Below are 27,951 nucleotides of genomic sequence, written 5' to 3'. Positions count from 1 at the left end.
TTGTTGAATAGATACAGGAAATACTGCTTTTTCCATCCATATGACACACTTTTCAAATTCATAACTACATATTTAAAGCCCTCATAGCTAGGCAATCTCACAATAATGTAGTATTTACAGTCTACATTTAAAAGCAGCCAGAGGGCATTTTATATACATGTGTAGAGGTCGTTACGTTTAATGAGACTATGTTTGAATAAATCATGGGAGCATTTGTCGATATTTTGTCGGGGAGAAATTTACAGTGCAATATGCGGGTGGGTTGTGCAGGATTTCAGTGGGTTAGATGTAACTTGAAAGGCATTGGATGTCATTAGCCTAGCACTGCGTGTCTGGATGGGGAACTGAGGGGAAGGGGCGCAGACAGGCACATTGGAAATGCTTTAACAAGTTACTATTGCGCAATTGATCTGCGTGTAAGGACATTTTGAAATGTCGGAAAGAATGAAAGCATGACTGGTTGCTATTGGTAAAATCAGGTAAAGTATCTTTCATTCATTTTAAGAGACACTTTAGCAGCGGTCCCATCATGGGACCCTCTAATTTCTCTGCTACCGCTCTTCCACCAGCTAGCTTTAGCTTTAGCTAGTCTGAGCCACATTATATTACCGTTAGCTACTTGCTGTTTAACTTTCAGCTAATTTTCCTCACTACTTCTACTCATAAGAGCAGCAACAAGCGACGTAAGCCGGGTTAATTTGAAAACTTGTTTGCTAGTTCGTGTCAGCGTTAATTTTCCAGGCTGACAAATACCGTTTCAATGTAAGTGAAAGCGCACGCCAGTACTTGCTAGCAATAATTAGCTGAGCTAAGTTGCGTGCATATAACTACGAACTAGCAATGGCTAACTCTAACATGCCACAGAATGGACACTGGTGGAATTAATGCTAATGACGACGTGACAGCATGTAGCTGCGGTTGAACATATTTCACATAACTCATATAGTTTAGTTTTAACGCCAAATTTCGTGTTTACCAGCGCTTATAACATACCAATGGGTAGTGATCAATTTTAGCTACACGTGCCCAGTGAGCGTGCACTCTGACAGCTAAACAACGGGAGCCAAAACGTTTCCTCTATGCTCATGGTGTTTACACCAACTTAGACTTAAACTCTAATAGTTATTAACTTATCTGCCACCGTGAGCACCTAGCTTTCACTCTCCACCTGGCTGCTCCTCGTGTGTCTGATGTAGGAGGAATGTAGGCGGTGTAACTGTCTCAAGAAACTGAGCTTAGCCTCAGCTGTGCCACATGAATATAGTTTACAATGAAAGAGAATTTTGAGCAAGTCCATAGTGAGTGAATTTCACCTGGAAATAGAGAAATTCACTTTCGTAGTGTTTCAGAATTTTCTTTTATTAAAATTCTAACAATCTTGTCTATTAGAAATTTGAACCACTGCACGACATAGAGGCATTATAGGCCTTCTTTCACACGTTTAACATTATGTATGCCCTGCAGTTACCCGGTAGCACATTTGACAGGGTCTTAATTATGGTCTGACTGACTATACTCTGTCTGATACAGGATATTTCGTGGCTGATATTGATTTGGGATTTAAAAAAAATCTGATAATAAGGTATTGGGGGATAAGTTTTTTTTAACATTAAAACTCTTAACATAATAAAACAGTATTGATACAGGCCCCTTGGGTTTTGAAACAGTGACCAAGATAAATATTGATTGGGTTTAAGGTTTAAAACTTTACACTGATAAGGTTTTTAAATAAATTCCACTAGTGTTACATTTCTGTAGCCTACTGAACTTTGCTATTACTTATGACTCGAATCTACTTGTCTCTAATTTGTAGCTAAAAGATTTTTTAATGATTGATAAAAATTAATAAATTGTTTCGTCCTTATCTAACTTAGCTTAACAAAATCATCAGCGATGTTGGATGAAGTCATTTTAGCGTCTACAATATAAATCTGTATTGTTTTCTATGTTTAAAGTTTGATGATATGATCTAAAATTTTAGATTTTTCTTAATTCAACATTATTATCTATTTAAAAAGAATATTATAGGGAAATTGTTACCATTGTTCTCGATGTAGGTCAACAATTTGAAACCTTTGTTTTAATTTTAAGTTTTAGATGTTGACATATTAGAAAAGAAATAGCTGGGAACCATTCATCTTCTACATGTGGAGTCAGTAAGGATGACAACAATCAGACAAAACTTAAGCCATTTAATTAAATATTGCACACAAATACAATTAGTGAAATGCAAAGTTTATTTTAGTTAAACAACCGTCCTCGACAGTCCCACTTCCCCTGAGCTGAGTTACTTCTGACTTGGTTGGTTGTAACGAGTCTTTTTAAACAGACAGTAGTCATGTTATTGACTTGGCCAATCAAAATGGCTGCATTACAGTAAGACTGAATGAACAGGAGATGTCCGGGCAGAAAGTCAGGTTTGGGTAGAGAGGAGCTTTGTTACCTGTGTGACCTGTTTCTATCATAACCTGGGAATGTTGTGAAGAATACTGTCCCCCCCCTCTCTCTCTCTTTAGTCCGGAGGTACCAGATGAGTGTTTAGTAGAAAACGTGGGGCTCTGTGTCGGAGTACTGCACTGATGATTTGAACGCAGATTGTAGGTGAGTTTGTGCCTCTAAATTATTTTTGCTATCTTTACTGATATTGTGTGGATGGAGTTATAATAATGATCTTGATACAGTTCACAGTTAAATGGGGCTGCAGATGCTCAAAAAGCTCATACTTCTATTTGTCCATCTCCCCACAAAGGCATTGGAGGGACTGTTTTTGCCTCACTCTGTTTGGCGACCATGTTTGCAGTGAGTCCCCTAGGGCCTCCCTGTGTGTGGCTGGCACAACCTTTAGCCAGAATGATTGGAGACTCATCCTTTGTCACTCAATGGCCCTCTTTGTCATCTCCCCATTTCATAAGAGCCCTCTGTGCTAACACGCGCATAAAACCCCAAGACAAACAAATGTTTTCTGTGCTAATTTGTGTCTCATGCCACCATGCTGTATCTACATCTGTGTTAATACATGTCAGCCTGATTAATTTCACGACTTAGATTGTGGTGATCTCAGCGTACAGTATACTGACTTGAGCGGGTTTCCTACCTTCTCCAGCCCTCCAGTTGCTCTGGTTTCTGTAAGCGGGCAGTTGGGCGGCTTTAGACTGCGTTAAAAGAGTTTCTCCGTCCTGAGCTGAGGAATGTTAAACATGACTGTGTCCAACGCAAAGTCTGGCACAGGTAAGCTGTAAAAGTCCTAACTCATGTTTTGCACAGAAGCTGTTGCAATGTTGTCTACAGAATTTGACATTTGCCGTTTCATTACCATTTGAATGGTTGTTTTTGCCACCCAGAGATATTTGTGTGGGCGTGCTTGCTGCCGACTATTTCTGGGGGAAAATAGGCAAATGGACTGCTTATCTTATCCTCCTTAAAAGTCAAGTCATGATAAATCTATTTTACTGGAGAGATAAGTAATGGAACGTACAGAAATAAACATTAATTGTAATTCTATTGTGTCACGGCTGGCTGATTAATCACACTGCTAGCTGTATATGTCAGGGTGTTTGGCTCCAGCTTCTTACTGTTTGCTGTCTACAAAGCAGAACTGTTCACAGAATAAATCCCTTATGCCTCTGTTTGCTTGTTGCTTCTGCAATGGAAATCAGGGACTTTCTCTGTGAATTGGCCCATTGATTGAGCGTCCATTTGTTCTTGCCTCGTAAGCTCTTGTAATAGTCACGTTGTTCAGTGTTTTCATTGTCTCAGATTGAAAGGAATTTTAATTATCTTTATCATTACTGGCATCGAGCTTTATTTGTCACAAACATTTCTGACTGCATTCACAAAGCAGTGACTCGTCGGCTCAAAAGAAGTGAAGGAGTGGTCAGTCTGATCTTTGGTGTTTATTTCTTTACCCCTCAGCCATGCAGCAGGTACTGGACAACCTGAAAGACCTGCCGACAGGCACAGGAGCCAAAGATATTGACCTCATCTTCCTCAGAGGCATCATGGAGAGCCCCATCGTCCGCTCCCTCGCCAAGGTAACACACACTCACTCCTGACACACTTACACACAGACACAAAGAGTAGTAATCTCATTCGCTGGTGGTCAAACTCTTGGTATCGTTGAGAGGATGAGCGCTGGAGCCGGTGGAATTTAAGTGTCACATGTCTCGACATATCCGAGATGAAGACTAACTCTTCCTGGTAGTTCACCCAATGAGGCTCCATAACATGTGATACCAGTTAGGCTATGGGCAAATGCTTTTTTGTTGGCTGAAGAAGAAGAAGAAGATATACTGTACTGTTTGTACAAACATGCCACACACAAAGGGCTGAAATACACCCATGCACAAAGAAGACCCTATGGACATGCACTAATAGAGAGATGTCAGAGTGAGAGGGCTGCACATGGACATGCGCCCCGTACATAGTCGTTTAAAAGGAATATAAAACACACCTCCAACTTGAGTATTTGTTGCAGCTCAGGTAGACAGAAAATGCTCCAGTTTAATCTCACATAGCTAAAAGAGGTTGACAGCATGATGAACAAATGGCTTACATTACAGGAAAAAAACCTCCTATGCAGATTAAGGTGAATAGGGTCATCCATCATATCTATAAATAGAATGATATCTAAAAAAACCTGTCACAAAGGCAGACTCTTGTCCTCATTTCCAACAAACAAAATGTGGACTTCCTAAGATGGTGCTTTTTTCCTGCTTTGATTAGCGATCAAATAAACCACTTTGTTGTCATTTATTACATTGATTAAAGTGTTACATTTTTCTTATATCTTTGGTGTATCACTGAGATAGTTTGCTTTCAGAGCATTAATGTTTTGCTCATGTTTTACTTCTGTTATTTGTCATACAGGATTATCTATATGAATGGTTTCTCAATGTGATGAATCGAACAGTTACAACAATAACTTAATGAGGGATTATAGGTAGAGACAGTAAGGTAGGAGGAGGCTTGGTTGTGGAGAGCCTGGTAGGTGATGAGAGCAACTTTGAAATGGATTCTTTGATAAGGAAAGAATCCAGTGGCGGTTTTGAAGGACTGGGGTGATGTGATCTCCGGTGTGAGAGTGGGTGTGCAGCTGAGTTCTGGATATATTGTAGTTAGTTGAGGATTTTGGTGGATGTGCCATTTAGGATGCTATCGCAGTAGTCCAGTCGTGAGGTGATGTAGGCGTGAATGAGCGTTTCAGTGGCTGGCGAGGAGAAAGAGGGGCGAAGACACGCAGCGTTTTAAAAATGGAAGAAGAAGTTTTTGTGATGTGGTTAATGTGATGTTTGAAGGAGAGAGATTGATCGAAGATGATACCAAGGTTACGGATGTGTGTGGAAGCAGAAACAGTGGAGCCATCAATGCAGAGGGAGAAGTCGGGACAGGATGTGAAGAGTGATTTGGGGCTGATGATGAGGATTTCAGACCTGTTGCTGTTAAGTTTTATGACGTTTGCTTGCATCCAGGTTTTTTTGTCCATAAGGCAGTTTGTGATGGTGGAGTGAGTGGCAGCAGTAAGATGATGTAGAGCTGGTTGTCGTCAGCATAACTGTGAAAATGGAGGTCATGGCAGCGTATGATTGAGGATGAGGATGAAGAGGAGGGGACCGAGCACCGAGCCTTGGGGGGTGCCTTGAGAGAATGGGGCTGTGTTTAATTTGGATTAATTGATTCTGATAAACTGGTTGCGGTTGGAGAGGTGAGATTTGAACCAGGAGAGGGCAGTGCCAGTGATACTGAGGAAGGACTCAAGGCGGGTGACGAGAATGGAGTGATAGCTGGTGTCAAATGCAGCACTGAGGTCAAGAAGTAGGATGAGGATATTAAGGGAGTGGGTGTGAGAGGGGAGGAGGGCATTGGTGACTGATTTGATAAGGGCAGTCTGTGAGCTGTGATGGGATCTAAAACCTACTTCTCAGTACATATCGCACAATATGCTCTCAATTGAGTTTCCAGAAATAAAATATATCTATTTATTGTGATAGAAAATTACTTTGAAAGAACATTTTATCCTTTTTGTGCACCCTTACTGTCTATCTACTGCTTTGTCATCATTGTGTGCTCAGTGTAGCTGGTGAATGAATTCACTGTCAAATGGTTTTCATATTATCTTGAGTTGTCAAACAAATTTTGGATCCAAATAAAAGGATAAATTCCAACCAGTGGGAAGGTAGTCGCCTTAGGACAAGGAAGGGAACAGATGGGGTGGTTATGTTGTTAAGTTATGTTGTTTTCCAGAGAGATCAAATGTTTCCCCACCCCTAACACAATGAAAGATATTATAAAGCTTTTCAGGTTCATAAATTGACCATTTATCTTTTAATGTTCAGGCCCACGAGCGTCTTGAAGAAGTTAAGTTACAGGCTGTGCGGGATGATAATGTTCAGCTGGTCACAGAGATCCTGGATTCCCTCAACAACCTGCCAGAAAAGGATGCTGCTGTTAATGAGCTTGCCAAAATCCTTCAGGAGCCTCACTTCAAGGTATCTTCGACCTCATTCCTCTCATCCACAAATACAGCAGAGATTTTTAGAATGAATTGTTCTACTTGGGTGGGACTGGATGTCAGAGCATTTTACACCAAGCTTTGCCTGATATTCTCTGAAGCTCAGGCAGCTCTGCTTCCTTGTCGCCCTGTGTATTCTGGACCACATGCTGCAGCTGAGGAGGGTGGGGGTGTATTTTCTTGGGCCAATAGCAGGCTGAGTTATGTGGGTAAAGTCGGGGAGAGAGTACTGTGTCAACTTGTGTTTCAGTAAATCTCCACATTTGCTGATGCAGTTTGGAGTCTCTGACCAATGCTAACTCTTTGGTGTGGCTGCAAGGGTAAGAGCAAGAATGACATGTTAGTCATCTGTCAGCGCAGTCATTAAAGTGTCTTCTTATAATGGCATGTTTGCAGAAGAGAGATTTATGTCTTATGTCTTTAAGGGTGATGTATGAAATGCTTGTTGAAGTGTTAGTCACTGTTAGATTGTATTTTGATTGATAAAAAGTTTGATATGTACATTAACATATCTTAAATGCAGTGATTGTGAACTAGCTTGTGTCTTATTTCTGTCTGTTTTTTCCTTCTTTTTTCTGCCCCAGTCTTTGATAGAGGCTCATGACAAAGTGGCTGCAAAGTGCTATGAAATGCCCCACGCTGCAGTGAACAGCGATGCCTTGTTGAAGAGTTCACTCATGCCAGCTGATGCTGTCCGGATGATTGGCATCCAGAAGAAGGCTGGGGAGCCCCTGGTGAGTCAATCAGGAATTTTTATCAACCGCAGCCCTGCAGAGGAAACGTAACTCTCCTGTTAGGCTGTTAATTGTGTTACACATGTCTCCTTTTATTGACCATCTGTTAAAACAGGAGGGACTCAGCTTTACATAGTTACTCGACATGAGTTGCTTCTTTCACCCACAACCAAAAAGACCAACCAATGAAATAGACCTCCTGTCAGATTTATGAAGTGCGGATGCATGATACTAAACGACTCTTACTCTCTTTCAGGGGGTGACGTTCCGCGTGGAGCGGGGAGAAATGGTGATCACACGGATCCTGCATGGCAGCTCCATTGACAGGCAGGGAATGCTGCACACAGGGGACATAATCCGCGAGGTGAACGGTCGTGAGGTCGGTAGCAACCCCAATGAACTCCAGGAGCTGCTGAGGGACTGCAGCGGGAGTGTCACGCTCAAAGTCCTACCAAGCTACAGGGACACACCGGCACCTCCACGGGTAAGGACAACTGAGGCTGCTGTTTTCTCTCTTCTAATAATCCCAATACACTGGAAAATCAGGTGTTTTGAGAGTCTTGAAATCAGAGCATTTAGAAAACTTGAATACAGGATGTGTTGTCCAACTGTACCATGTGCACAAGGCTGTTTGGAGTCCTACTGTACCTGTCAGGGATTGGTCCAGAGCTGCCTGACCTGGGTGATCTCAGAATGCCATGCTTCTGAAAATTGAGCTCAAGGAAGGTCTATAAATAACACTCCACTCTCTATCTGGAACACCACTCTGTTCACTGAAGCGGCCCCCCTCCCTCTTACAGTAACAGGCACACACAGCAGCTGAGACTGAGGAGCAGTATGTAGGGTTATGTCAGACACTGACCTTTGTGCCAGGGGAGGATCCAATGACCTCACTCTACTGTTTGATTACGTGCATGCTGGGTTTCAGTTATAACTTGTGAATCAAGCTAAAAGGTAGGATGTGAGTCATTTGATGAATCTAATGACCTGATTCTGGAAGAGATGTTTAAATATCATCAAACTAACCTGGAAAAAACAGCTAGACATGGAAACATTACTTTGATATAGTTAGATCTCACATATTATGAGTCACAGGTATTTTAGTTCTGTTGTCTGCTCTCTGTATAATTTGACTGAAGTCTTGTTCACACCCTTTGTTGTAGGTTTATCTGAAACCACACTTCAACTATAATCCGGTCACAGACAACCTGATCCCCTGTAAAGACGCAGGCCTGGCCTTTTCCAAGGGAGACATCCTACACGTAGTCAACAAGGAGGACACCAACTGGTGGCAGGTGAGTGGGCACGTATTGCTCAGCAGTAGTGCTGCTTCAACCAGAATGAGATGGATAGATTGAAGAGAAGAATGTTTGTGACAGATACCTTGGCATTTTACTTTAAACCAGTGGTTCTCCACCCCCCCTGCTTCCATCTAAGAAAGGCTAAGCCCCCCTAGCCCGCACACAAGTACACCAAAACAATAAAGTGATTCATTCCAAATCTTTATTGGCAAAAATTAACACCAACCAGCCTGTAGTTCTTTGTCGTTTTAGTTTATCAAAGTTTAGTTATTATAATAAGCAACCCTTTTAGTTATATTTAAATATGTGGATGGTGGCATTTCTGCGTATGAATGCATGTCAAATCTGTGTGCATACATGTGTGTGGATGAATATATTTTTAGTTAGACAGACTTTTGATGATCAAGTTAGTGCTTTTTTAATGATTTTAATTCAACATGTGCAAATCTAATCTTGACAATCTCAGTGCAGACAAAGCATCTCGACCCCCAGCAATCACTTTCCCGGACCCCAGGTTGGGAACCACTGACTTAAGCCAATTATCTGTCAGCATCTCTCAGTTGCTCTGATTTCCACGTAGGCATGCAAAGTTGTTGGCGGAGCCACTGGTCTCATCCCCAGCCAGTTCTTGGAGGAGAAGAGGAAAGCTTTTGTGAGAAGAGACTGGGATACTTCTGGTACAGGTCAGTAGAAACAAGTGAACTCATTCTCGTTGCTTCCAGCTGCGCTCGATTATTCAGGAAACTCTCGCTCTTAGCACAACCATGTGGTGACCTGACTGTATTTCTCTTTGTGCCAGGGATGCTCTGCGGAACTCGAACTGCCAAGAAAAAGAAGAAAAAAATGATGTACCTTACTTCAAAGAATGCAGGTGTGTAGAACCCTGGTTCTACTGTTCCTTCATACAAGAGATTTTGTGTTCAATTATAATTGTACTGATGACTTTATGTTAATCCTCTAGCGTTTTTGTTGCCTTGAATAGAATTTGACCGTTATGAGCTGCAGATCTATGAGGAGGTAGCTAAGATGCCGCCGTTTCAGAGGAAAACACTCATTCTGATTGGAGCCCAGGGAGTTGGGAGGCGGAGCCTGAAGAACCGACTTATTGTCATGAACCCTCTGCGATATGGAACCACTGTACCCTGTGAGTGTTCGAGGCAGCTTAAGTAGTACCATGTTTTACATTTCGTAGATTTTATCCCGGGCATCATGTTGCGTCTTTCCTCGTCTTTCACATGCAGTCACGTCTCGCCGGCCGAGGGAAGAGGAGATGGACGGCCAGAACTACTGCTTCGTGATGCGGGAAGATATGGAGAAGGACATCAAGGAAAGCCGTTACCTGGAGCACGGCGAATATGACGGCAACCTTTATGGCACCAAGATCGACTCGATCCATGAAGTGGTGGACGCAGGCCGTACCTGCATCCTGGACGTCAACCCTCAGGTTTGTCAAAGGCACACGCTCCCAAATACGCAGATGTTTCTTTCATAAAGCTTCGGTTCTGACAATATGTTCTCTATTCAGGCCCTTAAAGTGTTGAAGACTGCTGAGTTTATGCCATTCGTGGTGTTTATTGCTGCTCCTGAGCTGGACACACTAAGAGCTATGCACAAAGCTGTGATTGATGCTGGACTTACTACCAAACTACTCACAGTAAGTTTTGAGATGATGGATCTTTCAGTTGTCATGATTTGTTGCTGCTTCCATCATCCTAATGGGCTGAATCTCTCTGTAACAGGAGAACGACTTGAAGAAGACTGTGGATGAGAGCGCCAGGATCCGGCGGGCGTACAGCCACTACTTTGACCTCACTATCGTCAATGACAATCTGGACAAGGCCTTTGACACGCTGCAGGAGGTTGTGGAGCGATTATTCGTAGAGCCGCAGTGGGTTCCAGTCAGCTGGGTGTACTGATGGTTTACTCCCTACTGGACCGACACAACCGTCCGAACCCCGAGAAGCAAACCTGAAGGGAAGGAGGATTCAACCCTGTACGTCACACAAGGACAAAGTGTCGGACAACAGCCCTGTGTGAATTTGGTTCTTGTGCTAAGCTGCATCAAAACTAAGTCACCTTGATCTGAACTGCTAGATTTCTTTCTAGCACACTATGCAACTCACAACACACAGGAAGTGTACTTATTTATTGGCAAGATATTTTTTAAAGAGTACGTTCTATTCATGTGGATTAGAAGAAAATACTGGCCCTTGTCATTTTGTTTTAACAGTAAATGCAATATTTGTCATGTCCTGTTTTAATTTTCAGTCTGTATGTAAGAAAGGCTATTTATTCTGCAAAGATGAGGAGGGCTTGCTCGTTGAAAAGAACAATACCTCAGTGTCACAGTTTACAGTGCATATGCCTCCAGCAGTTCATCTCATTCTGTCACTACTGTACAAGTTTTCATTTCAAACTCATTCACAGAATATAGTGTCATATGTTTGAGTCCTGAGGGCGACATTTTCGCCCCGCCGTCATTGCAGTTAAATCTCATAAATGAGAAGTGGCCAGTTACTGTTTGACGTTGCACACAAGGAAAGTAATACTGTAGTGTTTACCCATTGTTTCTCTTTCGCTCAAGCACAACTCGTTACATGAATTATGTTGACTCATCGTCAGACGTTTGGATCATGTGAGTGTCTGTGACTGTTCAACCCATTGTAGTGCTGCGTTTGTGTTTGTTTGGAAGAAAGAAAACTTTCCACAGGACTCTCGAACAGGGTACTGCATCTCAGCGAACCATCCCTTTTTGATGTGATATAACTAAAACTTAACTGTTTTAAAGAAACATTGACTTATTAAAGATATATTTTACAAGATGTCAGAAAAGATGTATTTTCAAATGTCAAATAAATAACTGGTGTTTTCTTATGATGTGCTTTGTTTCAGTGTGTGTGGAATCACTTGACAAACGTTTTCTGAGGACATGTATGTTATATTTTTGCACCATACAGACAAACATTGAAAAGTGATACAGATAAATTGTACCCAGTGGAAAAAATCTAATATTGTAAACTTTGTTCCCCACTGCCAGTCTAAAAGCAGAATACTACAGTTAAAAGGCCATTTGAACTCACAAATTGGCAGTTTAAATCTTTTTAAGTACTGTGGTTTTCTGTACTTAAAAACTTAACATCAAAAACTTAAGCTGAGGAAAATTAACAATCCACAAAGAATGTAAAATACAAGATGACACACAGCTTGAGTGTTGGGTTAGGCCTCCAGGGCCAACATAAAGTAAAGACTCTATTACAAAGGTAAGATGTTTCAGTGACAATTATATCATACTGTAAATAAAATGCATACAATAAAAAAGCGATGCCTCCTTAATAGACCAGGCACATTTACTTCTTTGGCACGACCCCAAAATGAGAAGGTAAAACCAGGGGCCTGTCTTTTAGCTTTATTTTCTTTCAGACTAAAAAGAGGCCGTCTATTAATCCTGACGCCACTCTGAGGTATTCTCAATTTATGTTTTGATTATTTTCTTGCTTAATCAAAAAGTTGCTTGATCTATAAAAAGGTCAGAAAAAATAAACTTAATCAATCGAAAGATTGTTGCAGCTCAACGACGTTCTAAATTAAACTGTGTGCATTAATCAGTCAGTTTTTAGCATATTATAGTATAGAAAGCTGTGTGTGTTAATAGCAATTTTTTATAATGGATACTGAAAATTCTTCATTTTGATGAGCTTGATGCATAACATGCAGGGTATTAAAGCTTATTTCAGAGCCTATTATTATACATTTATAATCTTTCATTCTCTAATTAATTAAAGATCTGTAGTCATTGAAATCCCTGTTTCTGAAAGCCTGACATGATGCTGACGCGCTTGTTTTGTTCAGCTAACAGTCCAAATCTATAACTCAATCTCCTTTAAACTTTTGATGAATGTCTTTGGTTGATTTTTGTCTGATGATTGACTTAACATTTTCACTTTACCTCATTACATTTTGGGACTTCATGTTTTTGGTGGATATAAAAGGTATCTTTTGTTCAATCACTTTGGTCCAATGAGGCAAGACCTTTAATAGCGATACACAGGACAAGAGGACGGTGTCCTGGCTGCTGGTGTATTTCCGTCTTCACTGTGTCCCCGTCTCTCTTCAGGGACACTTGACAGGAGGCAAACAAATGTTCAGTCTTTTCATAGACGTCTTCCGTCGGTGTAGCTAGACCTGAGCTGCTCAGAGGCAACTCTCCATTCTCTGATACGCAGTGCACCTGGAACAGGTGTGACAGACAGAGGATAAAGGACAATTTAGTCAATGTGATGCATAATAAAAACACGAAAAATATTGTTGACTCGCAAACTCCTTTTAAAAAACTGACTCAACTAACCAGTTTCTTGAGAGTCTGCAACCCTGTGAAGCTGCAGCACATCCAAAAGACAGCATAACATTCATGTGTCATCTCTGCAAGATAAAGACCCAGATACAGGATGAACAGAAATTAGGTTTTTAGGACACTGCATGCACCTCCTGAGCGGGGGAGGCCTTCAAGCCACACTTCACATAAGCAACAATGTGTAATAGAGGCTGTCTATCTTTCTCACCATCAATGGCACTGGTAATGAGGTGAAGGGCTGCGAGGACTGCGGTGGATTGGTTTGCCTGAGCAGACTCCGTCTGACCACACTGCTCCAAAAGGTCCAGAACTGCTTGGATGCTCTTCTTGTGAGACTCTGTCGCTGTAACTTCCTCCAGGACAGGTCTCTTACCCTGACACATCTGTTCCAGCTGATGCAAAGGAAAGGCACCCAGATTTAAAAGCCAACGTAACAGACTATCTGCACTTTATCAGTACCTCTGTGGTGACGTGACTTACCACTTGCTGAAGTGAACTGACGGCCTCTTTGTTCTCCATAACTTTTGTTATGTGCTGGAGCAGAGAGGCCCTAGTGGTGGCAGGAAGAGCAGACAGCACCTGGAAATGTTCTCCCAGTTGCTCTAGCTCTGAAAACACAAAACAAAGTGCAAAATGGACACGTTCTTGTTATTGATCTCTACAAACAAAATGTCTGCATACAGCAGGGACCTAAAGAGACCTTATATATAGGTCAAAGCACGTTTACAAACAGTTATGACCTTTCTGATAAGACAGTCCAGACACGTCACCAGCTGAAACAGCCATCTACAGTGACACACTTTAAGGCTGCGTTGAGTAGAAGATAAGGAGAAAACAGTAATTTACCTTCTTTTAGATGACTACTTTCAGAAGGGGACATAGGAGCTCGCGAGGCACCCAACAGTTGATTACTTGCAGGTCCATCTACTTCAAAACCTCCTTTGGTGTCTGACAACAGACACAGCTCTGTGCAAAATACAAAACGTCAGATATGAAATTCAACGTTAGTAAAAGTTTAATCAGTGTTCTTTTCAAACTGCAAATGACTATCCTCAAAAGTCAGACATTAACTGTATAATTTCTCACCGAAGCGGCCATCATGTTTGATCTCAAGCTCTATAAGGGCATATGCGATGGTAGTATGGATGGGAATCTCCATGGTAACATCACTGTCTTTCCTCAAGCTACCATTCTCCTTTAATGAAACCTGCAGATTTTCAAGACAAATTTGCAGACATGAGAACAGACCCAATCGTTCCAACAATGAATGTGAAATGAGTATAACGCAAAAAAATTGGAATTAAAAAGAAAAGTAGCACCAATTTCACTTTTTGACTAAAGAAAATATTGCTCTGCTCTCTCTTCCTACACTGAGAGCTCACATCTGCAAACAGAACTGAAACTCATTCTGAAGAAGTCGTATAACTGAGTGGGGAATCGCACCACAAATGAAGGGAAAGGAAAGTGAAGCAACATCACAAGAGAGGAAGTGCTGCTGAAATTACGAAATTACAGCAGTGATTTGATCAAATAATCACAGCAGTGCTCAAGTGTGATATTGTGTTTACAACAGCTCTACAAGCATAAAGTAAAAAATATTAAGTAACAACAGATTTTGTGTGTGTATTTAATCATTCATTTTGCTCCAACAACACAAATAACTCTGCAACTTGTAACTGGACTGTAGCCAAGAAACACAAACATTTTCCTGCACTCTCGCTCTTTTTTCTACATTTTAGCAAACATCAGCTAATTTGTACATTATGTATATTTATCTGAACATTTCCATTTATCATGCAAGCAGTGAGCTGAGAGTTAGTAAGCAGCTGCTATGGTAGCCTGTGTGTTTTCAGGTACCAGCTGGATCAATCGAGGAGCGATACACAGAGTGAAAAGTCCCAGTGATGTTGTACTCCATATCAGCACTCAGAGAATGCATCTTAGTCAATTCAGACCAAGTCATTTGATTGTTTGTTTTATAAGGGAAAATTATATAATAATTAATAACTCCTACATTCTTATTTGTTGATTATTTGTGAAACATTGTACTGCCAATCCTTACACCTCATTAAGATACACATCATCATAATGAATTAATTTTTCAGTGCTGTACCTTTGGGCTCTTGCCTCCGCAAAAGCTCAGTCTTCCTCCACAGTTTCCCCCCTGCTGCACCTCCTCTATGACCGAGCAGGGCTGTGTGGTCACAATACGCTCCTTCACAATCCCAAATACCTGCCGGTGCTTCTCCATTGTCTGCTGGACCAGACCGTGGGACATGTCCAAGAGCCTGAGATATTGATTCACAAAAAAAAGAAAAGTGTTTTTATAGTTATATATAGTTGTAATTAGAAAGCAGTGTGCCTATATATTTTTTTGTGAGTGTTAATATTCAACCAAGCGTCCTGTCTTGTGTGCATCTTTATGGTTGGCCAAAGATCACTCCAGCTGTTTGCAGATCTTCACCTCAGGTGATGTTTACAATGTTTTTCGTTCATTTTAACCAGACAGGACAGTGGCAACAGGTGGGAAACCAACCTGTTCTTGGAGTCTCGCAGCAGCTTCTGCACATCCAGTTCCTCTTTCTTCAAGCTGCCAAAGGAAGACTGGAGTTTGGACGAGTCTTTACCCTCAACGTTGAAACTGGAGTGGTCAAAAACATTTGCGTTTACGGATCCCTTCATGTTTTCACCATATGTCCCGTCGTATTTGATGAAGTCTGTCTCTATGGAAACTGAAGAGAGTTAAATTATTAGTTATTATCCTAAATACATTAACACACTTGTTAATATACTGAAGATATATACGAAATGAGGTTCAAGATATGGCATATACTAATGCAGAGAGTGTAGACGTTCACCTGGCTGTATAGGTGTGTCTCCTGTAAGTATATCATTGAGGTGAAAATCCGTGGGAAGGTACTTGGGCCTCTGCCAGATCCAGAAGCGTTTGCGCTTCACAACCACTGACAGAAGATTAACCGTGTCATTCAGGCTGGACACCGGGATTAACCAGCCTCCATGATCCACCTCCTCCACAAAGTTTCTGGCAGCTGTGGCAAACATCTCCCAGCTGAGTAAAAGGGCGAGATAAACGAGTAAAGACCTGTTTACAAAGCACTGTAAAAGACACTGTACTCATTGTCAGGCTGAACACTTTCTCTTTTCTTTTAAATTCCTCCTGTACCATACAAACTATCATTACAAACTACCAAGCAAAACTAAAGAATGTAGAGAAAATGTACAGCATCTTGCACAAATGTCCTAACATTGAAAAAGTAGCTACATGCTAGTAGCATCAGAATATGATCAAAATCGGAAGTTCGCCTCTACAATATACTACAAAAACATTATTTTAAGTGATTCTAATGCAAATGGTACATGAATCGCTTACCAGAAGTCCTTGTTTTATTGAAGCAGTAGACAGCAAAGTTTCTTTGTAAGGAGACTTGAAGAGTAGACAACACTTTCACACTTAAACGATGAAGCTGCTGCACCCTCTGTTCTGGACAAAAGACGAACTGAAGCCCCGCCTTCCCTGTCAGGAACTGAACATACTGTCAAGACTCATCGATCATAACAACAGCAAACGAACAAAAACATTTACAACAACAACAACAACAACAACAGCAATATAATAATAATAATAATAATAATAATAATAATAATAATAATATGCAAAAAAGCATACCACTAACATTAACAGAACAGTATCATTTCAGTGATAAAAATATCTTCCCAAGAGTTCCATCAAGCGTTGATCCACGCACCTTTAGTAGGCTATGGTTAACATCATTATTACATTATCAGCAACAGTCTTTATAATCCATATACACAGACATGCCAAAACGTACTGTATTCCTTACAGTAGAACATATGTGCCATTAAAAACCAATAATTTTTACAAGTAGATAATGCATTTATAAATAGTCCTATAATGCCACCTTCAGGAAAGCTACCAATACAGCAGGCAATGCTGGATTATCCAAATTAACAACCACAAATGAACCGCCTTCATCTATCTTTTTATCATGGGGGGAATGTGTATGTGTGTGTTTGTGTTCAAGTAGGCTGTATTGTGTCTGTGTGCATGTGCACTTGTGTCCTATCCTATATGTCCTATTCCCACAAGTTTTACACATATCTAAATTATGATGGAAACTTACCTACCTGTCAGTATGAGCTGCCTTACTTTTGACAATATTAAAGGGGTATTACTAATTGTTCATTGGTATTTTCTCCCTGTCAGGATCAGCTACCATACTTTTTTAAACTACATTTAAAGTGATATTACTCAATTTTCAATATTTTCTACCTGTCAGGATGAGCCAACCTATCTGTCTGGATGAGCTACTTTAGTTTAAAATGCATTTTAAGTGGTGCAGTGATTTAGCTCTTCCAGCTTCCAAATCCTTAAATTGAGCCTGCCCTTCCAACTTCCAAACTGAGCTTCCAACTGTAGCGTGGCACCAGGACGGGTCTGGTCCAGGTCTGACCTGGTCATTTGACCCCGACAGGAAGAGAGTTAGGCCGCTAGCTCTGCTCTTGATCAAAGGATGTACATTTTGGGACACTTTCCAATGAACTGAGTTGATTGTGGCTTTGTTTTATATATGCATTTTACATAGTATGTGTATGATTATTAACCAAATGCTTCATTAAAGGACTGCGCACAGCAAGAGAGAATTTGCACCCCAAACTTCTGCAGGAGGACATGCAGGAGTGTGTGACAAACTTATCTACTACAGAAGAGGAGAGAGTTGAATCAGGGAGGGGTAAACAGAACTCACTCAGGACTGACAAAATGAAGTGGTCAAAAACTGAATTTAAAAATCGACCTCAAAATCTGACATCGGAAACTACCCCGACAGTGACGTCAAAAACCAGCTCCAAAAACTGAAGTCAAAAATTGACCTCAAAATCTGATATCGAAACCACCCCAGTCCTGATGTCAAAAACCAGCTTCAAAAACAGACGTCGAAACAGGTCCGGACCTGACGTCGAAAATCAAGGCAAAAAAACGGACGTCAAAAATCTACCTCCAAAACTGACATCGAAAACTGGCACTTACATCAAAAACAGGCTTCAAAAACTGAAGTAAAAAGTCGACCTCAAAATTCAACCTCAAAATCTGTCATTGAAAACCACCCCCGCACTGACGTCAAAAACTGAAGTTGAAAATCAACCTCAAAATCTGACAACGAAAACCACCCCGGCACCGACCTCAAAAACGGACGTCGAAACAGGTCCGGACCTGACGTTGAAAATCGACCTCAAAAACGGCCATCAAAAATCGACCTCAAAATCTGACATCGAAAACTGGCACTGACATCAAAAACAGGCATCAAAAACTGAAGTTGAAAATCAACCTCAAAATCTGACAACGAAAACCACCCCGGCACCGACCTCAAAAACGGATGTCGAAAACCACCCCCCAGCATTGACGTCAAAAACCAGCTTCAAAAACTGAAGTCGAAAATCAACCTCAAAATCTGACAGCAAAAACTACCCCGGCACCGACCTCAAAAACAGATGTCGAAACAGGTCTAGACCTGACTTCAAACATCGACCTCAAAATCTGACATCAAAAACCACCCCAGCAGTGACGTCAGAAACCAGCTTGAAAAACTAGAGTCAAAAATCAACCTCAAAACCTTTATTTCACATCCAACCAAATCTTATCACCTGTCTGCTATTGGTGGTTCATCAATATCAACCTAATGCTGAGATCTGAAGCTTCCCAAAGTAGTTGATTGACATCTTTTTGAACATGTAGTTTTGATGTCAACGCAATGTCAGGTTTAGATGCCTGCCCAACATCATGTTTTGACATCAGCCCACTGTCAGAATATGACATCAATCCAGCGTCTGATTTTGACGTCAACTCAATGTCAGGTTTTTATATCTACTCAATGTTATTTTTTGAAGTCAACCTAACATCAGAATATGACATCAAGTTAATGTAACGTTTTGAAATCTAACCAACATCAGATTTTGACGTCAACCCAACAACATGTTTTGACGTCAATCCATCATCTGGTTTCATCAACTCAACATCAGATTTGATTTTCCTATCCAACCATAATTTAATATCTGTCCATCATTAGGGGTTAAGGTGAGCCTCAGGTTTGGTTCTCATGTTTACCAAATGTTAGGTTTTGAGATCTCCTTTTCATATCCTACCAACATTTTCCGTCTGTCCACGTAACGTTGGGATTTGAAGCCTACTAAGGTAGTTGATTTGCGTCTATCTTAATACGTCATTTTGATGCAAATCCAACATTAGGGTTTTACGTCCACCCAATGTTGGCTTTTCACATCAATCCATTGTCAGTTTTTGACATCAACCTCACGTCTACCAATCGTTGGGTAAACCATCCCCTTAAGGAAGGGCATCCGGTTAAGACAATGAATAAAGCAACCACCACTTGCTTAAAAGAGTACATCCACACCTTGATTCAAAACAAGTAACACATTTGGAGTGTGGAATGTCCCAACCTTCTGACCGTCAACCTTTAATTTGTCATATCCTTGTCTGATACTCTGACAAGTACTGTATGTAATTGACGTCAAAAATTAAATCAGATTACAAGTAATCTGAAAACAATTTCAAAAGTAATGTTATGACAAGGGGGTTGTTTGTTGTAGCTAAATGTTGATGGTTTTTTTTGTTCTTTTTAGGTTACCAGTTAAGGCTTTATAGGCATTAGAAGGGAGTGTTAATTATGAATTTTATATATTTCTTTAGTATATCCTCCTACAGCAAAGCAGGCTTTGTCATTTATATTTCCCCTTACATTCACAAGAACAATTTAAACACTTGCCTTCTGTAAAATAATTAAAGAGCATCCGTAAAGAATTAAGTAAACAAAGTAATAAAACAGTTTAACAGTTAAAAAAGAAGACATCAAGAGGAAATTAGTTTCAACATTTTGACGCAGGTTTTGTGAATGTCTCCCCTATTTCCTTCCACATACACACACAAGTGTTTGTTCATATAAAAAAACCATACATCTGTTTTACTCTGCTTCTACTCAGTCAACATTTGTTTATAAAGATGGATAAATAAAGTCTGCATGGTGGTGCAGTGGTCAGTGCTGTTGTCTCACAGCAAGAAGGTTCCTGGTTTGAATCTCCGTTGAGGCGTAGGGGTCCTTTCTGTGTGGAGTTTGCAAGTTCTCCCCATGCATGAGTTGGTTCCCTCCCACAGTCCAAAGACATCCTTATTAGGTTCACTGGTGACTCTACATAGCACGAAGGCTTGAATGTGAGCGTGAGCGTGAGCGTGGTCAGTCCAGAGTGTACCCTGCCTCTCGCCCAATGACAGCTGGGATAGGCTCCAGGATAAGTGGTATGGATAATGGATGGTGTCGGGACCGGACTATGCCTTTAAGTCAGATTCCATAAAAAAAGGGAGGTATTAAAATGGCTATTTAAAGAAATTAATAATTATTTAAAATAATTATTGATCATATAAAATATATGATTTAATCTACATTAAATCGCCTCACGTTGGGCACCATTAATGTTGGGGCCGGACTATGCCTCTAAGTCGGATTCCATGAGAAAAATGAGGTATTAAATCATCTTTTATATGGTTAATAATTATTAAAAATAATTATTAACCATATATATGATTTATTTTAATAGCCTTTTTTAATACCTCCCATTTGTTATTGAATCCGACTGAGAGGCATAGTCTGGTCCTAACAATTGATAAAAAAGATAATAAAATATAATAAAGTTCATACTTAGGATATTATTAAGCCTACCCAAACAAACAATAGAGGAAATTGATTAATGTGGTCTTCCTAATGATGGGGTAATTACAGTTCAAACATGAGAATACAATGCTAAACACCTGGTGGCGCCACACACTTGACACAGCCACAACATTAACCACACATTGGGAGCTATATTGTGAAATGTCTATGTCCCTATTTGGAACAAACTATTTGAGTTAAACCCATGATATTATCACAGTGGGAGGATATACAAGATGTGTCTGTTGCACATAATTTGTGATATGAATCGAGCTCCTCTTAAGGCACAAAAACAGGTGACTTTTTCACAGCTCAGAGCTGTTGCATCCAATGTTGTGAACAAACAGTCAAAATGACACAACAACAAAATTAAAAGCATCATAGATTTTATTTGAGCTCTTGTAGCATAGTCTCGGACATGTTTGTCCCAGGGTCCATGTAGACAATGGAGCGATGGACAGAGTGAAAAAAATGGCTGGATTTGACATTTGCTACTGCTGCTCATAGTTGCACAATCATTCACATAGTCATAGCAAAAAACAGAAATCACTCTTATGAGACAGAAATAAAAATTGAGTACGGATTTAAAGATCTGTTTTGTGTAAGAATTCCTTACACAACATAATTTGGAAAACAAAAAAAATAACTTGAGTACAGGTAAGGCTTCAGGCAGGTGCAGAATAAATATGCGTACACTTAATCAATGGCATATCAAGGCTAGTTTATCTCAGAGGTAGAGAATGTCCATGATAAGACGGCGGCTAAAGTGACCAGTTGTTCCGTACATTTGAAGCTAGTGTACACCACTTATGATGAGGATTTATTTCCCTTTATACCATGTAGTTTTCCTTTTTTACAGGTTAAGTGGTACAGTGGTACATGTCAAGTGAAAACATGGGCAACATTGCCAAAATGTATCAACATTCTCTTATATAAGCACTTGCTATTAAGGCAATAGCTTCGATGGACAGCAATAAAGATGGCCAGCACTGAATGTGGATGGTAAGGCTGGGAAACATCTCCAGAACCAGCCTGGATCACAGTAGAGGCTGTGCGGGTTGAAGTGTGTATGACAGCAGTTCAGGGGTCACCACAGTGTAGGGAAATCTATGTGGGTGAAGTCAGGGTCCTTCCTCAGCTCCCAGTATGTGTTGTTGCTCACCCAGAGATCATCCTGTGATTTCCTTAGGAGGCAGAAGAAAAACAAGAAATTAGTATCGGGAAAGATTGAGGGCAAGGGACACGCTGCATATGAAGAGCAAAGACGCTTTCCATAAAAGACCTTCAATGTGAGAAACTAATAAATCTGGATATTGAGGCTACCTGAAGAATTTAGGTTGATGTGTTACGTTGCTCTCCTCCAGCAGTCTCCGTCTCTCTCTCTGAAGCTGTTCAATCCTCTGCTTTTGCTCCTCTGCAGCCTCCAGATCCCCCTCCTCCAGCAGTCTGCCAGAGAGACACAGCCACTTTCATTATGCAAAAAAAGTCAAGCATTAACCTCGGTATATAAATTTAATCTTCACCTATTCTTTTTTTGTTTAGCATCTGAACAGAGACATAACCTAATTACTTATATTATGACACATTACGTAAGATACGGTAGGACTAGAGGCAGTGTCGTGATTGATTGCAAAGTGCTTGTTCTTCTTCATGTGGTGCCCTGTGGGAGCAGTGTACGATTCACTTTGAAAACTTATAAATGAAAGCTAAAACTAGTTTGATGAATCTGAAAGCCTCTGCCGACTATTCTTAGCATTTACTATTGATGGGCCTATTTTTGGGCTACTTTTATCATAGGGTTGTGTGAGTTGTGCGTTAAAGAGATGTACTGTATGACATCAGATTATTAAAAGGGATTGTTGCTCAGACATTTACGCTTGTTTATCAGATGTCTATTATAATTCTCTTGCAGAATCTAACTGTCTAAGAGTCTTACGCCTCGTCTTTCATGTAAAACGCACAGAGGTGGATTGCTGGGGGGTAACAGAGGCGAGAAGGTGTTGATGTAAACGGCAGAGACGGCAGGGCGGAGCAGCGCTGTGTGTATGTAGGTGAAGCTTGTGCTGTTTGTTTACATGTCGCGCGCCTCTTGCTTCCACAACACTGAAACTTAATGTAAAACCAGGCAGTAGGGCAGCTTTACGCCAGCGTAGCTTGGTTCAATGTCAAATTGCAAAAGCAGCGTAATGGCAGCGCTGTGTCGGAATCGCAATGTAAAAAGGGTAAAATGTTTTTTACCCCCCATATTCACACATTATCAGACACATAATTTCCCACATTACTACAGCGCATTTAATTTTTCCCCCATATCTTTCTCTCACCTTTGGTCCACTCGTAGTCTCGTGTCTGTTGGTGGTAGCAGCTGTTTCAGCGATGGCTCGAGCTCATTCAGTTCAATAGCAAACTTGGTGAAACCAAAGTACTGCTCATGGTCTACTGGCATTGCATCTATATTGCACACAAATAACACATGCTGTATCAGTTACTCTAAAATGGCAATATGCAGGATGAAATAATTTCCATTGCGTTCTTATGAAAGAAACTTGTCGTACTTGCTCTCCAGATGCATGTGGCTGAGGGCGGGTCTCCACAGAAAACTGATTCATGCCACTTTCCAAAAAGTCTTCGGATAACCTTCCCTTTATTATCTGTGATAGTTCCCTCCACCTCGTTCACACTTGAATTCCAGTATTTGGCCTGTAAAAGGATTACAGTTTGATAAGAACACAGCACCTGGTGTTAAACGACAGAAGAGGAGTACTCTGTATTGAGTGGAGAAATCATAATTTCCTCTTGCTGTCAGCAGATGTTGCTGTTGCCTAAACCACCGTGTGCGATGCTGGGCTGCTGAGCTTAATGAGAGGTAAGGCTATGTAAAGGCCTCTGACATATCTGGACTTGCTACTTTGAACAGCTTAAGGAGGTCTTTCAGATGGGAACACACCAAAGCAATTAACCTTCTCTTCTCAGTTGAGGCCTCCATACATCAAACACTGAAAGCATGGAGGGGTTCTTGCTGGCATGCAGTTAAGGAGCCATGTAGATGGTTTATGAACTAACGGTCCACAGCATTTACTCTGACTGTGGGGGACTTTTCTATATGGAAAAAGTGAAAAGGCAAACTCCCCCTCGGGTTCACAGAGGGATGTCAAACGCAAACATCTGGCAAAGAGTAAAGGAAGTCTGAAAAGGACGAAGGACCTGTAATATACAGAAATATTAGGGCTTATGTAATGCTATATTCTACAGTAATGGATATACTTGACTGGAAGTGGAGTGCAGGAGTGACATCCTTAAGGGCTGAATGTTTCTGTAGAAAGGCTCACTGGTATTTTCATGCAGCAGTTTTGTTGTAATGTACTTGTAACCGTTATTGCTCCACTTGGGTTGCCATTGGTTTTTTTCTTCAGAAGTGTGGTTGTTAATAGTGAAGTGAAGAATTAAGAATTTATATTTTCCATTTTACTTAATTTTGTGATCCATCAAATGATTTTATTTATATATTATGTTACATTAAGTAAATGTAACCACAATTACAAATCTATCTAGAGCAGGGGTGGCCAACCCTGCTCCTGGAGGGCTACCTTCCTGCGTGTTTTAGGTTTCTCCGCACTCTAACACACCTGATTTGAATGATCTAAATGGACTGTACTTTTATCGCGCTTTTCTAGTCTTTTCGACCACTCAAAGCTGCTTTTACACTACATATCACATTCACCCATTCACACACTGATGGCAGAGGCTGCTTCGTAAAGTGCCCAACTGTCAATCAGATATCACATTCATATATGTGCTCCCGTTGGCTATCGGGATAGCATAGCCAACGGGAGCAATTTGGGGTTCAGTGTCTTGCCCAAGGACACTTCGACATGTAGCCTGAGGGAGCTGGGGATCGAACCTCCGACCTTCCAATTGAAAGACGACCGACTCTACCACTGAGCCACAGCCGCCCAACTGAAGTGTCTCAGGGGATTGGTAACGAGCAAAACATTCGAATCGGGTGTGTTAGAGTGCGGAGAAACCTAAAACATGCAGGAAGGTAGCTCTCCAGGAGCAGGGTTGGCCACCCCTGATCTAGAGTCATGAAGATGCATCGAAGGTCAAATTAAATACTGAGCTGTAAATCATCTACTGCAACTACACTTTGAATAGTCGTTGTGGTTGTAATGTTTCACACATAGACATGTAATGCCTTGCAGCACCTTACAGAGAATAATAATAATTATTAATAATAATTAAGAGAGGGTGTTTGTAGTGCTAATTTGGGATCACAAGGGTGGGGTTGTAGCCCTGCATACAGGCACTAAATATAATTTTTCACTCAAAAATCACTTTTTTTTCTCTCCTCACCTTAATAAAAGTGATCTTGCACTGACAGATATCACTGCTGGAGTTTCTGATGGAGATCTCTCCATAGTGCTCAATCCAGCGCTGTCCGCTCAGAATGTTGTGGATGCAGGACGTCACCTTGTTCCACTCATAGTGGTCTCCAGTTCTAGAAAAAAAAAACAGATATCATTTCTGAAGTAAGCTGAATAGTCTGTGAGGATGTGTGTCAGTCATATCTCAGAGTAAAAGAGGCTGAAGAGGCTCACCCGGGCAGAGTGACATGGATGGTACCAACAGGAACGATCTCCATTGACTTCCCCCAGAACTTATTCTTGCACCTTACATCTACAAAATCAATCACAAATAAATGAACAAAAAAATGTACATTCAATACAACAAGCTACTATTGTCAATGGTCAGTGACTAATGTCTATATTCCACTACCTTGCCAGAACATGAAGTTTTTCGACTCTGCATGGCAAGCTGAGATCGGCGGGTGATGGCTGACCTGACAATGTGAAGGGGAACAAACAGACGACCTGGTTATTTGGATTCAGTAATTGCTTTCAGTGAATTACATTTAGAACACTGTACTTGTGGAATTGTTGATAGCACAGAGGTTGGGATCCATGCATACCTGCTCTCCGACAAATCGAAAGCCTTTATCCGACCGGTCACATTCATACGTCTCTCCCAGGACAGGGTTGAAAGGCTTTCCCCCGGTCCTGTAGTAACTGGATGCATAGCCTGATACAACAAACGTAGCTATGTATACCTACAAAGAGAGACACCAGTACAGTTAGTGGTGCTATAGATTTTGTACTTCCAGTGTAAAGTACCCTATATCATCGGTTCATAATGTGTGTCAAATCCCATTCTGATTCTCTCCATTTCACTGTAATGAGCAGAGTAACTTTCTGAACACTCTTCTAAGAGTCACACTGAGCCAAGAGAGCACTGATAATTACTTCAACCTCATAATAGGAGGACACACATTGGAGCTGACACCAACTTCAGCTGCTTTATCTGTCCACACTCACACTGCACACTGTATAATGCACATCTGTCCTGTATAACCAGTCGACTCCAAAGGCTGTAACTGTACACCTCCAACCCACTTCGACCAACAAACTCCACCAGTCCAAAGTCAGTCGATGCAAATGCAAGCTGAAGTGTACAAGCGGAAGAGACAGAATGAAAATCTGCACACAGAGATAAGGCTTTCTCACACATGAAGGGCAGAAAGCTCTGACAAGCTCCAGCACTGGCCAAAACCTCTGCCAGCAGGCTGATGGATCCTGTGCTTGATAGTCACTTAAATCTGCATCAGCCTGCTTTAACTGTCAGGTCATGCTTGTTTTACATACTCTTATTTATATCGATGGACTTTTACAGCTCTCAGGGTTTAAATTAAGCCAACAAGGATCTGTCAGAAACATTGGTTTCAACGACAGGCGTGCTCCAAAAGTGAGCCCCATGTTAAAAGGCTGAAAAGGAAACTTTCAAAATCCAGCTTAGTCTTGCTGGTTTTTCGAAAGTTGCCTCCCCAGCGTTAAGTAACCCAGTTTGCTTTGTTGTCTCACTGCTCTCCCACTTAAGATGAGTGCTTGATAGCGGCGAGTTTGCTATGTTTCTCAAGCTAGCTGTGGTCAGCTACCACCACAAACAAAAATGCAATTCTGTGGGAAATGTTGTTAACTATTAAATTAGCTGGCAAATGAATGAACATAGGGCATAACTTTGATAGCTTTTGTCTACCCCTCACTCCTCAAGTTCCACCCTCTTGTTAAAGTTTGGTCACTTGTAGCCCAAACAAGACGAGGTCAAAGCCTAGTATGTGGCTGGCCGCATCAGGTCAATGTGCGCTTTTGCGGGCAATGTGTTACAAGGACTGTCCTTATGAGGGCGATGAGGGCGTGTTTGAAAGCAGGTGTGTGCTGCGGACGTAGGTGAGGACAGTGGAGGAGCAGCCCCGCCTACTCCCCGAACAAAGTATCCGTATAGACAGAGAGTCGCGTCAGTGGAGGTCCAATATGCTCCATGATCCGCCATTGCGATGTCGCAACTCTCTCTCCAACTTCATACTTAATCAATCTTCTCAGCTAACTCTTGGCAAGAAAGGATTTTACCAAGTCTTAAAACTATTGCAGAATTTACCAAGCTAGCCTCACTGACAACAATTCTCTGCAGAAAGTCCACATTGGATCTGACAAAAAAAAAGAAACAGTGAATTTGCCATCTCACCATACGTTCAAAAGGGTCGTGTGTGTTTGCAGCCCTGTCGAGCAGCTCGCTGTACTCCAGCTCCTCGCACAGTCTCTGCAGGGTGTTGAGTGGCTCATTAAGTTGCACAGGCATAGCTACTTTGGAGAGGTCTTTGCCGATGTTGTTCCTGAGGATGTTCCACAGGCTGATGGTGCTGTTGTTGGGGCTGGGCGAGGGCAGACAGGATCTACGCTGACGAAGGACAGTACCTCCTTCCACAGGTCCTAAGGGCGAATAGTAGAGGAGGTCTGGTATGACAGTGAAAGCAGCTAGCAGAATGATTGTAAAACTTCTAAGCCAGAGTTCAAAATTCCAATAACTTTACCTGAGTTTGGTCTGTCATTTTCTGTCTCGTTGCTAAAGTTGTCCATGGAAATGTTATCACTAATGTCACTAATATTTGAATCATCCTCCGATGCCTAAAAAAACAAAAATCCAAACTTTAGCGAACAGGTTAGTAACATCACCTGCAGGAAGGGGCTGGACAGGTCTCTTTCAACATCAACGTCAGCAGGAGATCTAATGAGCTGGAGATGAATGGTCCCTGAAGGCCTGTAGGCAAATTTGCTCTTGGGCCTGCTGTATTTTTAGATGACAGTAATTAACTTTCATTTTCACATTGCTTCCGCACCAGCTGCTATCTGATCAGGCATGCTGCAAGAACACTACATACTAAGAGAGGGCAGACTTGTTTAATGACACA

The 27,951-nt window shown here is 41.2% G+C and overlaps 3 protein-coding genes across 3 annotated transcripts in view; 1 reads left to right on the top strand and 2 right to left on the bottom strand.

The window, feature by feature from the left end:
- Positions 1-350: 350 nt before the first annotated feature.
- On the top strand, positions 351-11,401 carry pals2a (protein associated with LIN7 2, MAGUK p55 family member a). The gene is made up of 14 exons (XM_069655925.1): positions 351-479; positions 2,517-2,601; positions 3,104-3,228; positions 3,913-4,031; positions 6,333-6,485; positions 7,093-7,242; positions 7,499-7,726; positions 8,406-8,537; positions 9,124-9,226; positions 9,343-9,414; positions 9,526-9,687; positions 9,785-9,987; positions 10,069-10,197; positions 10,283-11,401. Exons 3-14 carry the CDS (start codon positions 3,189-3,191, stop codon positions 10,457-10,459), a joined length of 1,668 nt encoding a protein of 555 aa, XP_069512026.1. The 5' UTR covers positions 351-479; positions 2,517-2,601; positions 3,104-3,188; the 3' UTR covers positions 10,460-11,401.
- Positions 11,402-11,495: 94 nt separating this feature from the next.
- On the bottom strand, positions 11,496-16,366 carry gsdmeb (gasdermin Eb). Its single transcript, XM_069656557.1, has 10 exons — positions 16,286-16,366; positions 15,753-15,964; positions 15,431-15,626; positions 15,008-15,182; positions 13,981-14,101; positions 13,741-13,860; positions 13,375-13,502; positions 13,103-13,286; positions 12,889-12,962; positions 11,496-12,771 (listed from the first exon to the last, which is right to left on the bottom strand). Exons 2-10 carry the CDS (start codon positions 15,955-15,957, stop codon positions 12,544-12,546), a joined length of 1,431 nt encoding a protein of 476 aa, XP_069512658.1. The 5' UTR covers positions 15,958-15,964; positions 16,286-16,366; the 3' UTR covers positions 11,496-12,543.
- Positions 16,367-21,039: 4,673 nt separating this feature from the next.
- Positions 21,040-27,951, bottom strand: part of osbpl3b (oxysterol binding protein-like 3b) — a 32,317-nt gene continuing 25,405 nt past the window's right edge. Inside the window, exons 14-23 of the mRNA XM_069656341.1 lie at positions 27,574-27,667; positions 27,228-27,472; positions 25,621-25,758; positions 25,428-25,491; positions 25,250-25,328; positions 25,005-25,149; positions 23,207-23,351; positions 22,976-23,102; positions 21,978-22,100; positions 21,040-21,838 (exon numbers count right to left, since the gene is read on the bottom strand). Of these exons, the coding sequence (XP_069512442.1) occupies positions 21,742-21,838; positions 21,978-22,100; positions 22,976-23,102; positions 23,207-23,351; positions 25,005-25,149; positions 25,250-25,328; positions 25,428-25,491; positions 25,621-25,758; positions 27,228-27,472; positions 27,574-27,667 (1,257 nt within the window). The 3' untranslated portion in view covers positions 21,040-21,741. The remainder of the gene's footprint in view (positions 21,839-21,977; positions 22,101-22,975; positions 23,103-23,206; positions 23,352-25,004; positions 25,150-25,249; positions 25,329-25,427; positions 25,492-25,620; positions 25,759-27,227; positions 27,473-27,573; positions 27,668-27,951) is intronic.

The sequence above is a fragment of the Semicossyphus pulcher genome, unplaced genomic scaffold, assembly GCF_022749685.1.
Source record: "Semicossyphus pulcher isolate SPU_LCO1_2020_fin unplaced genomic scaffold, fSemPul1.0.p SCAF_9, whole genome shotgun sequence".
NCBI lineage: Eukaryota > Metazoa > Chordata > Actinopteri > Labriformes > Labridae > Semicossyphus > Semicossyphus pulcher.
The sequence above is the reverse complement of the archived record's forward strand: the minus strand, read 5'-3'. Positions and strand labels throughout refer to the sequence as shown.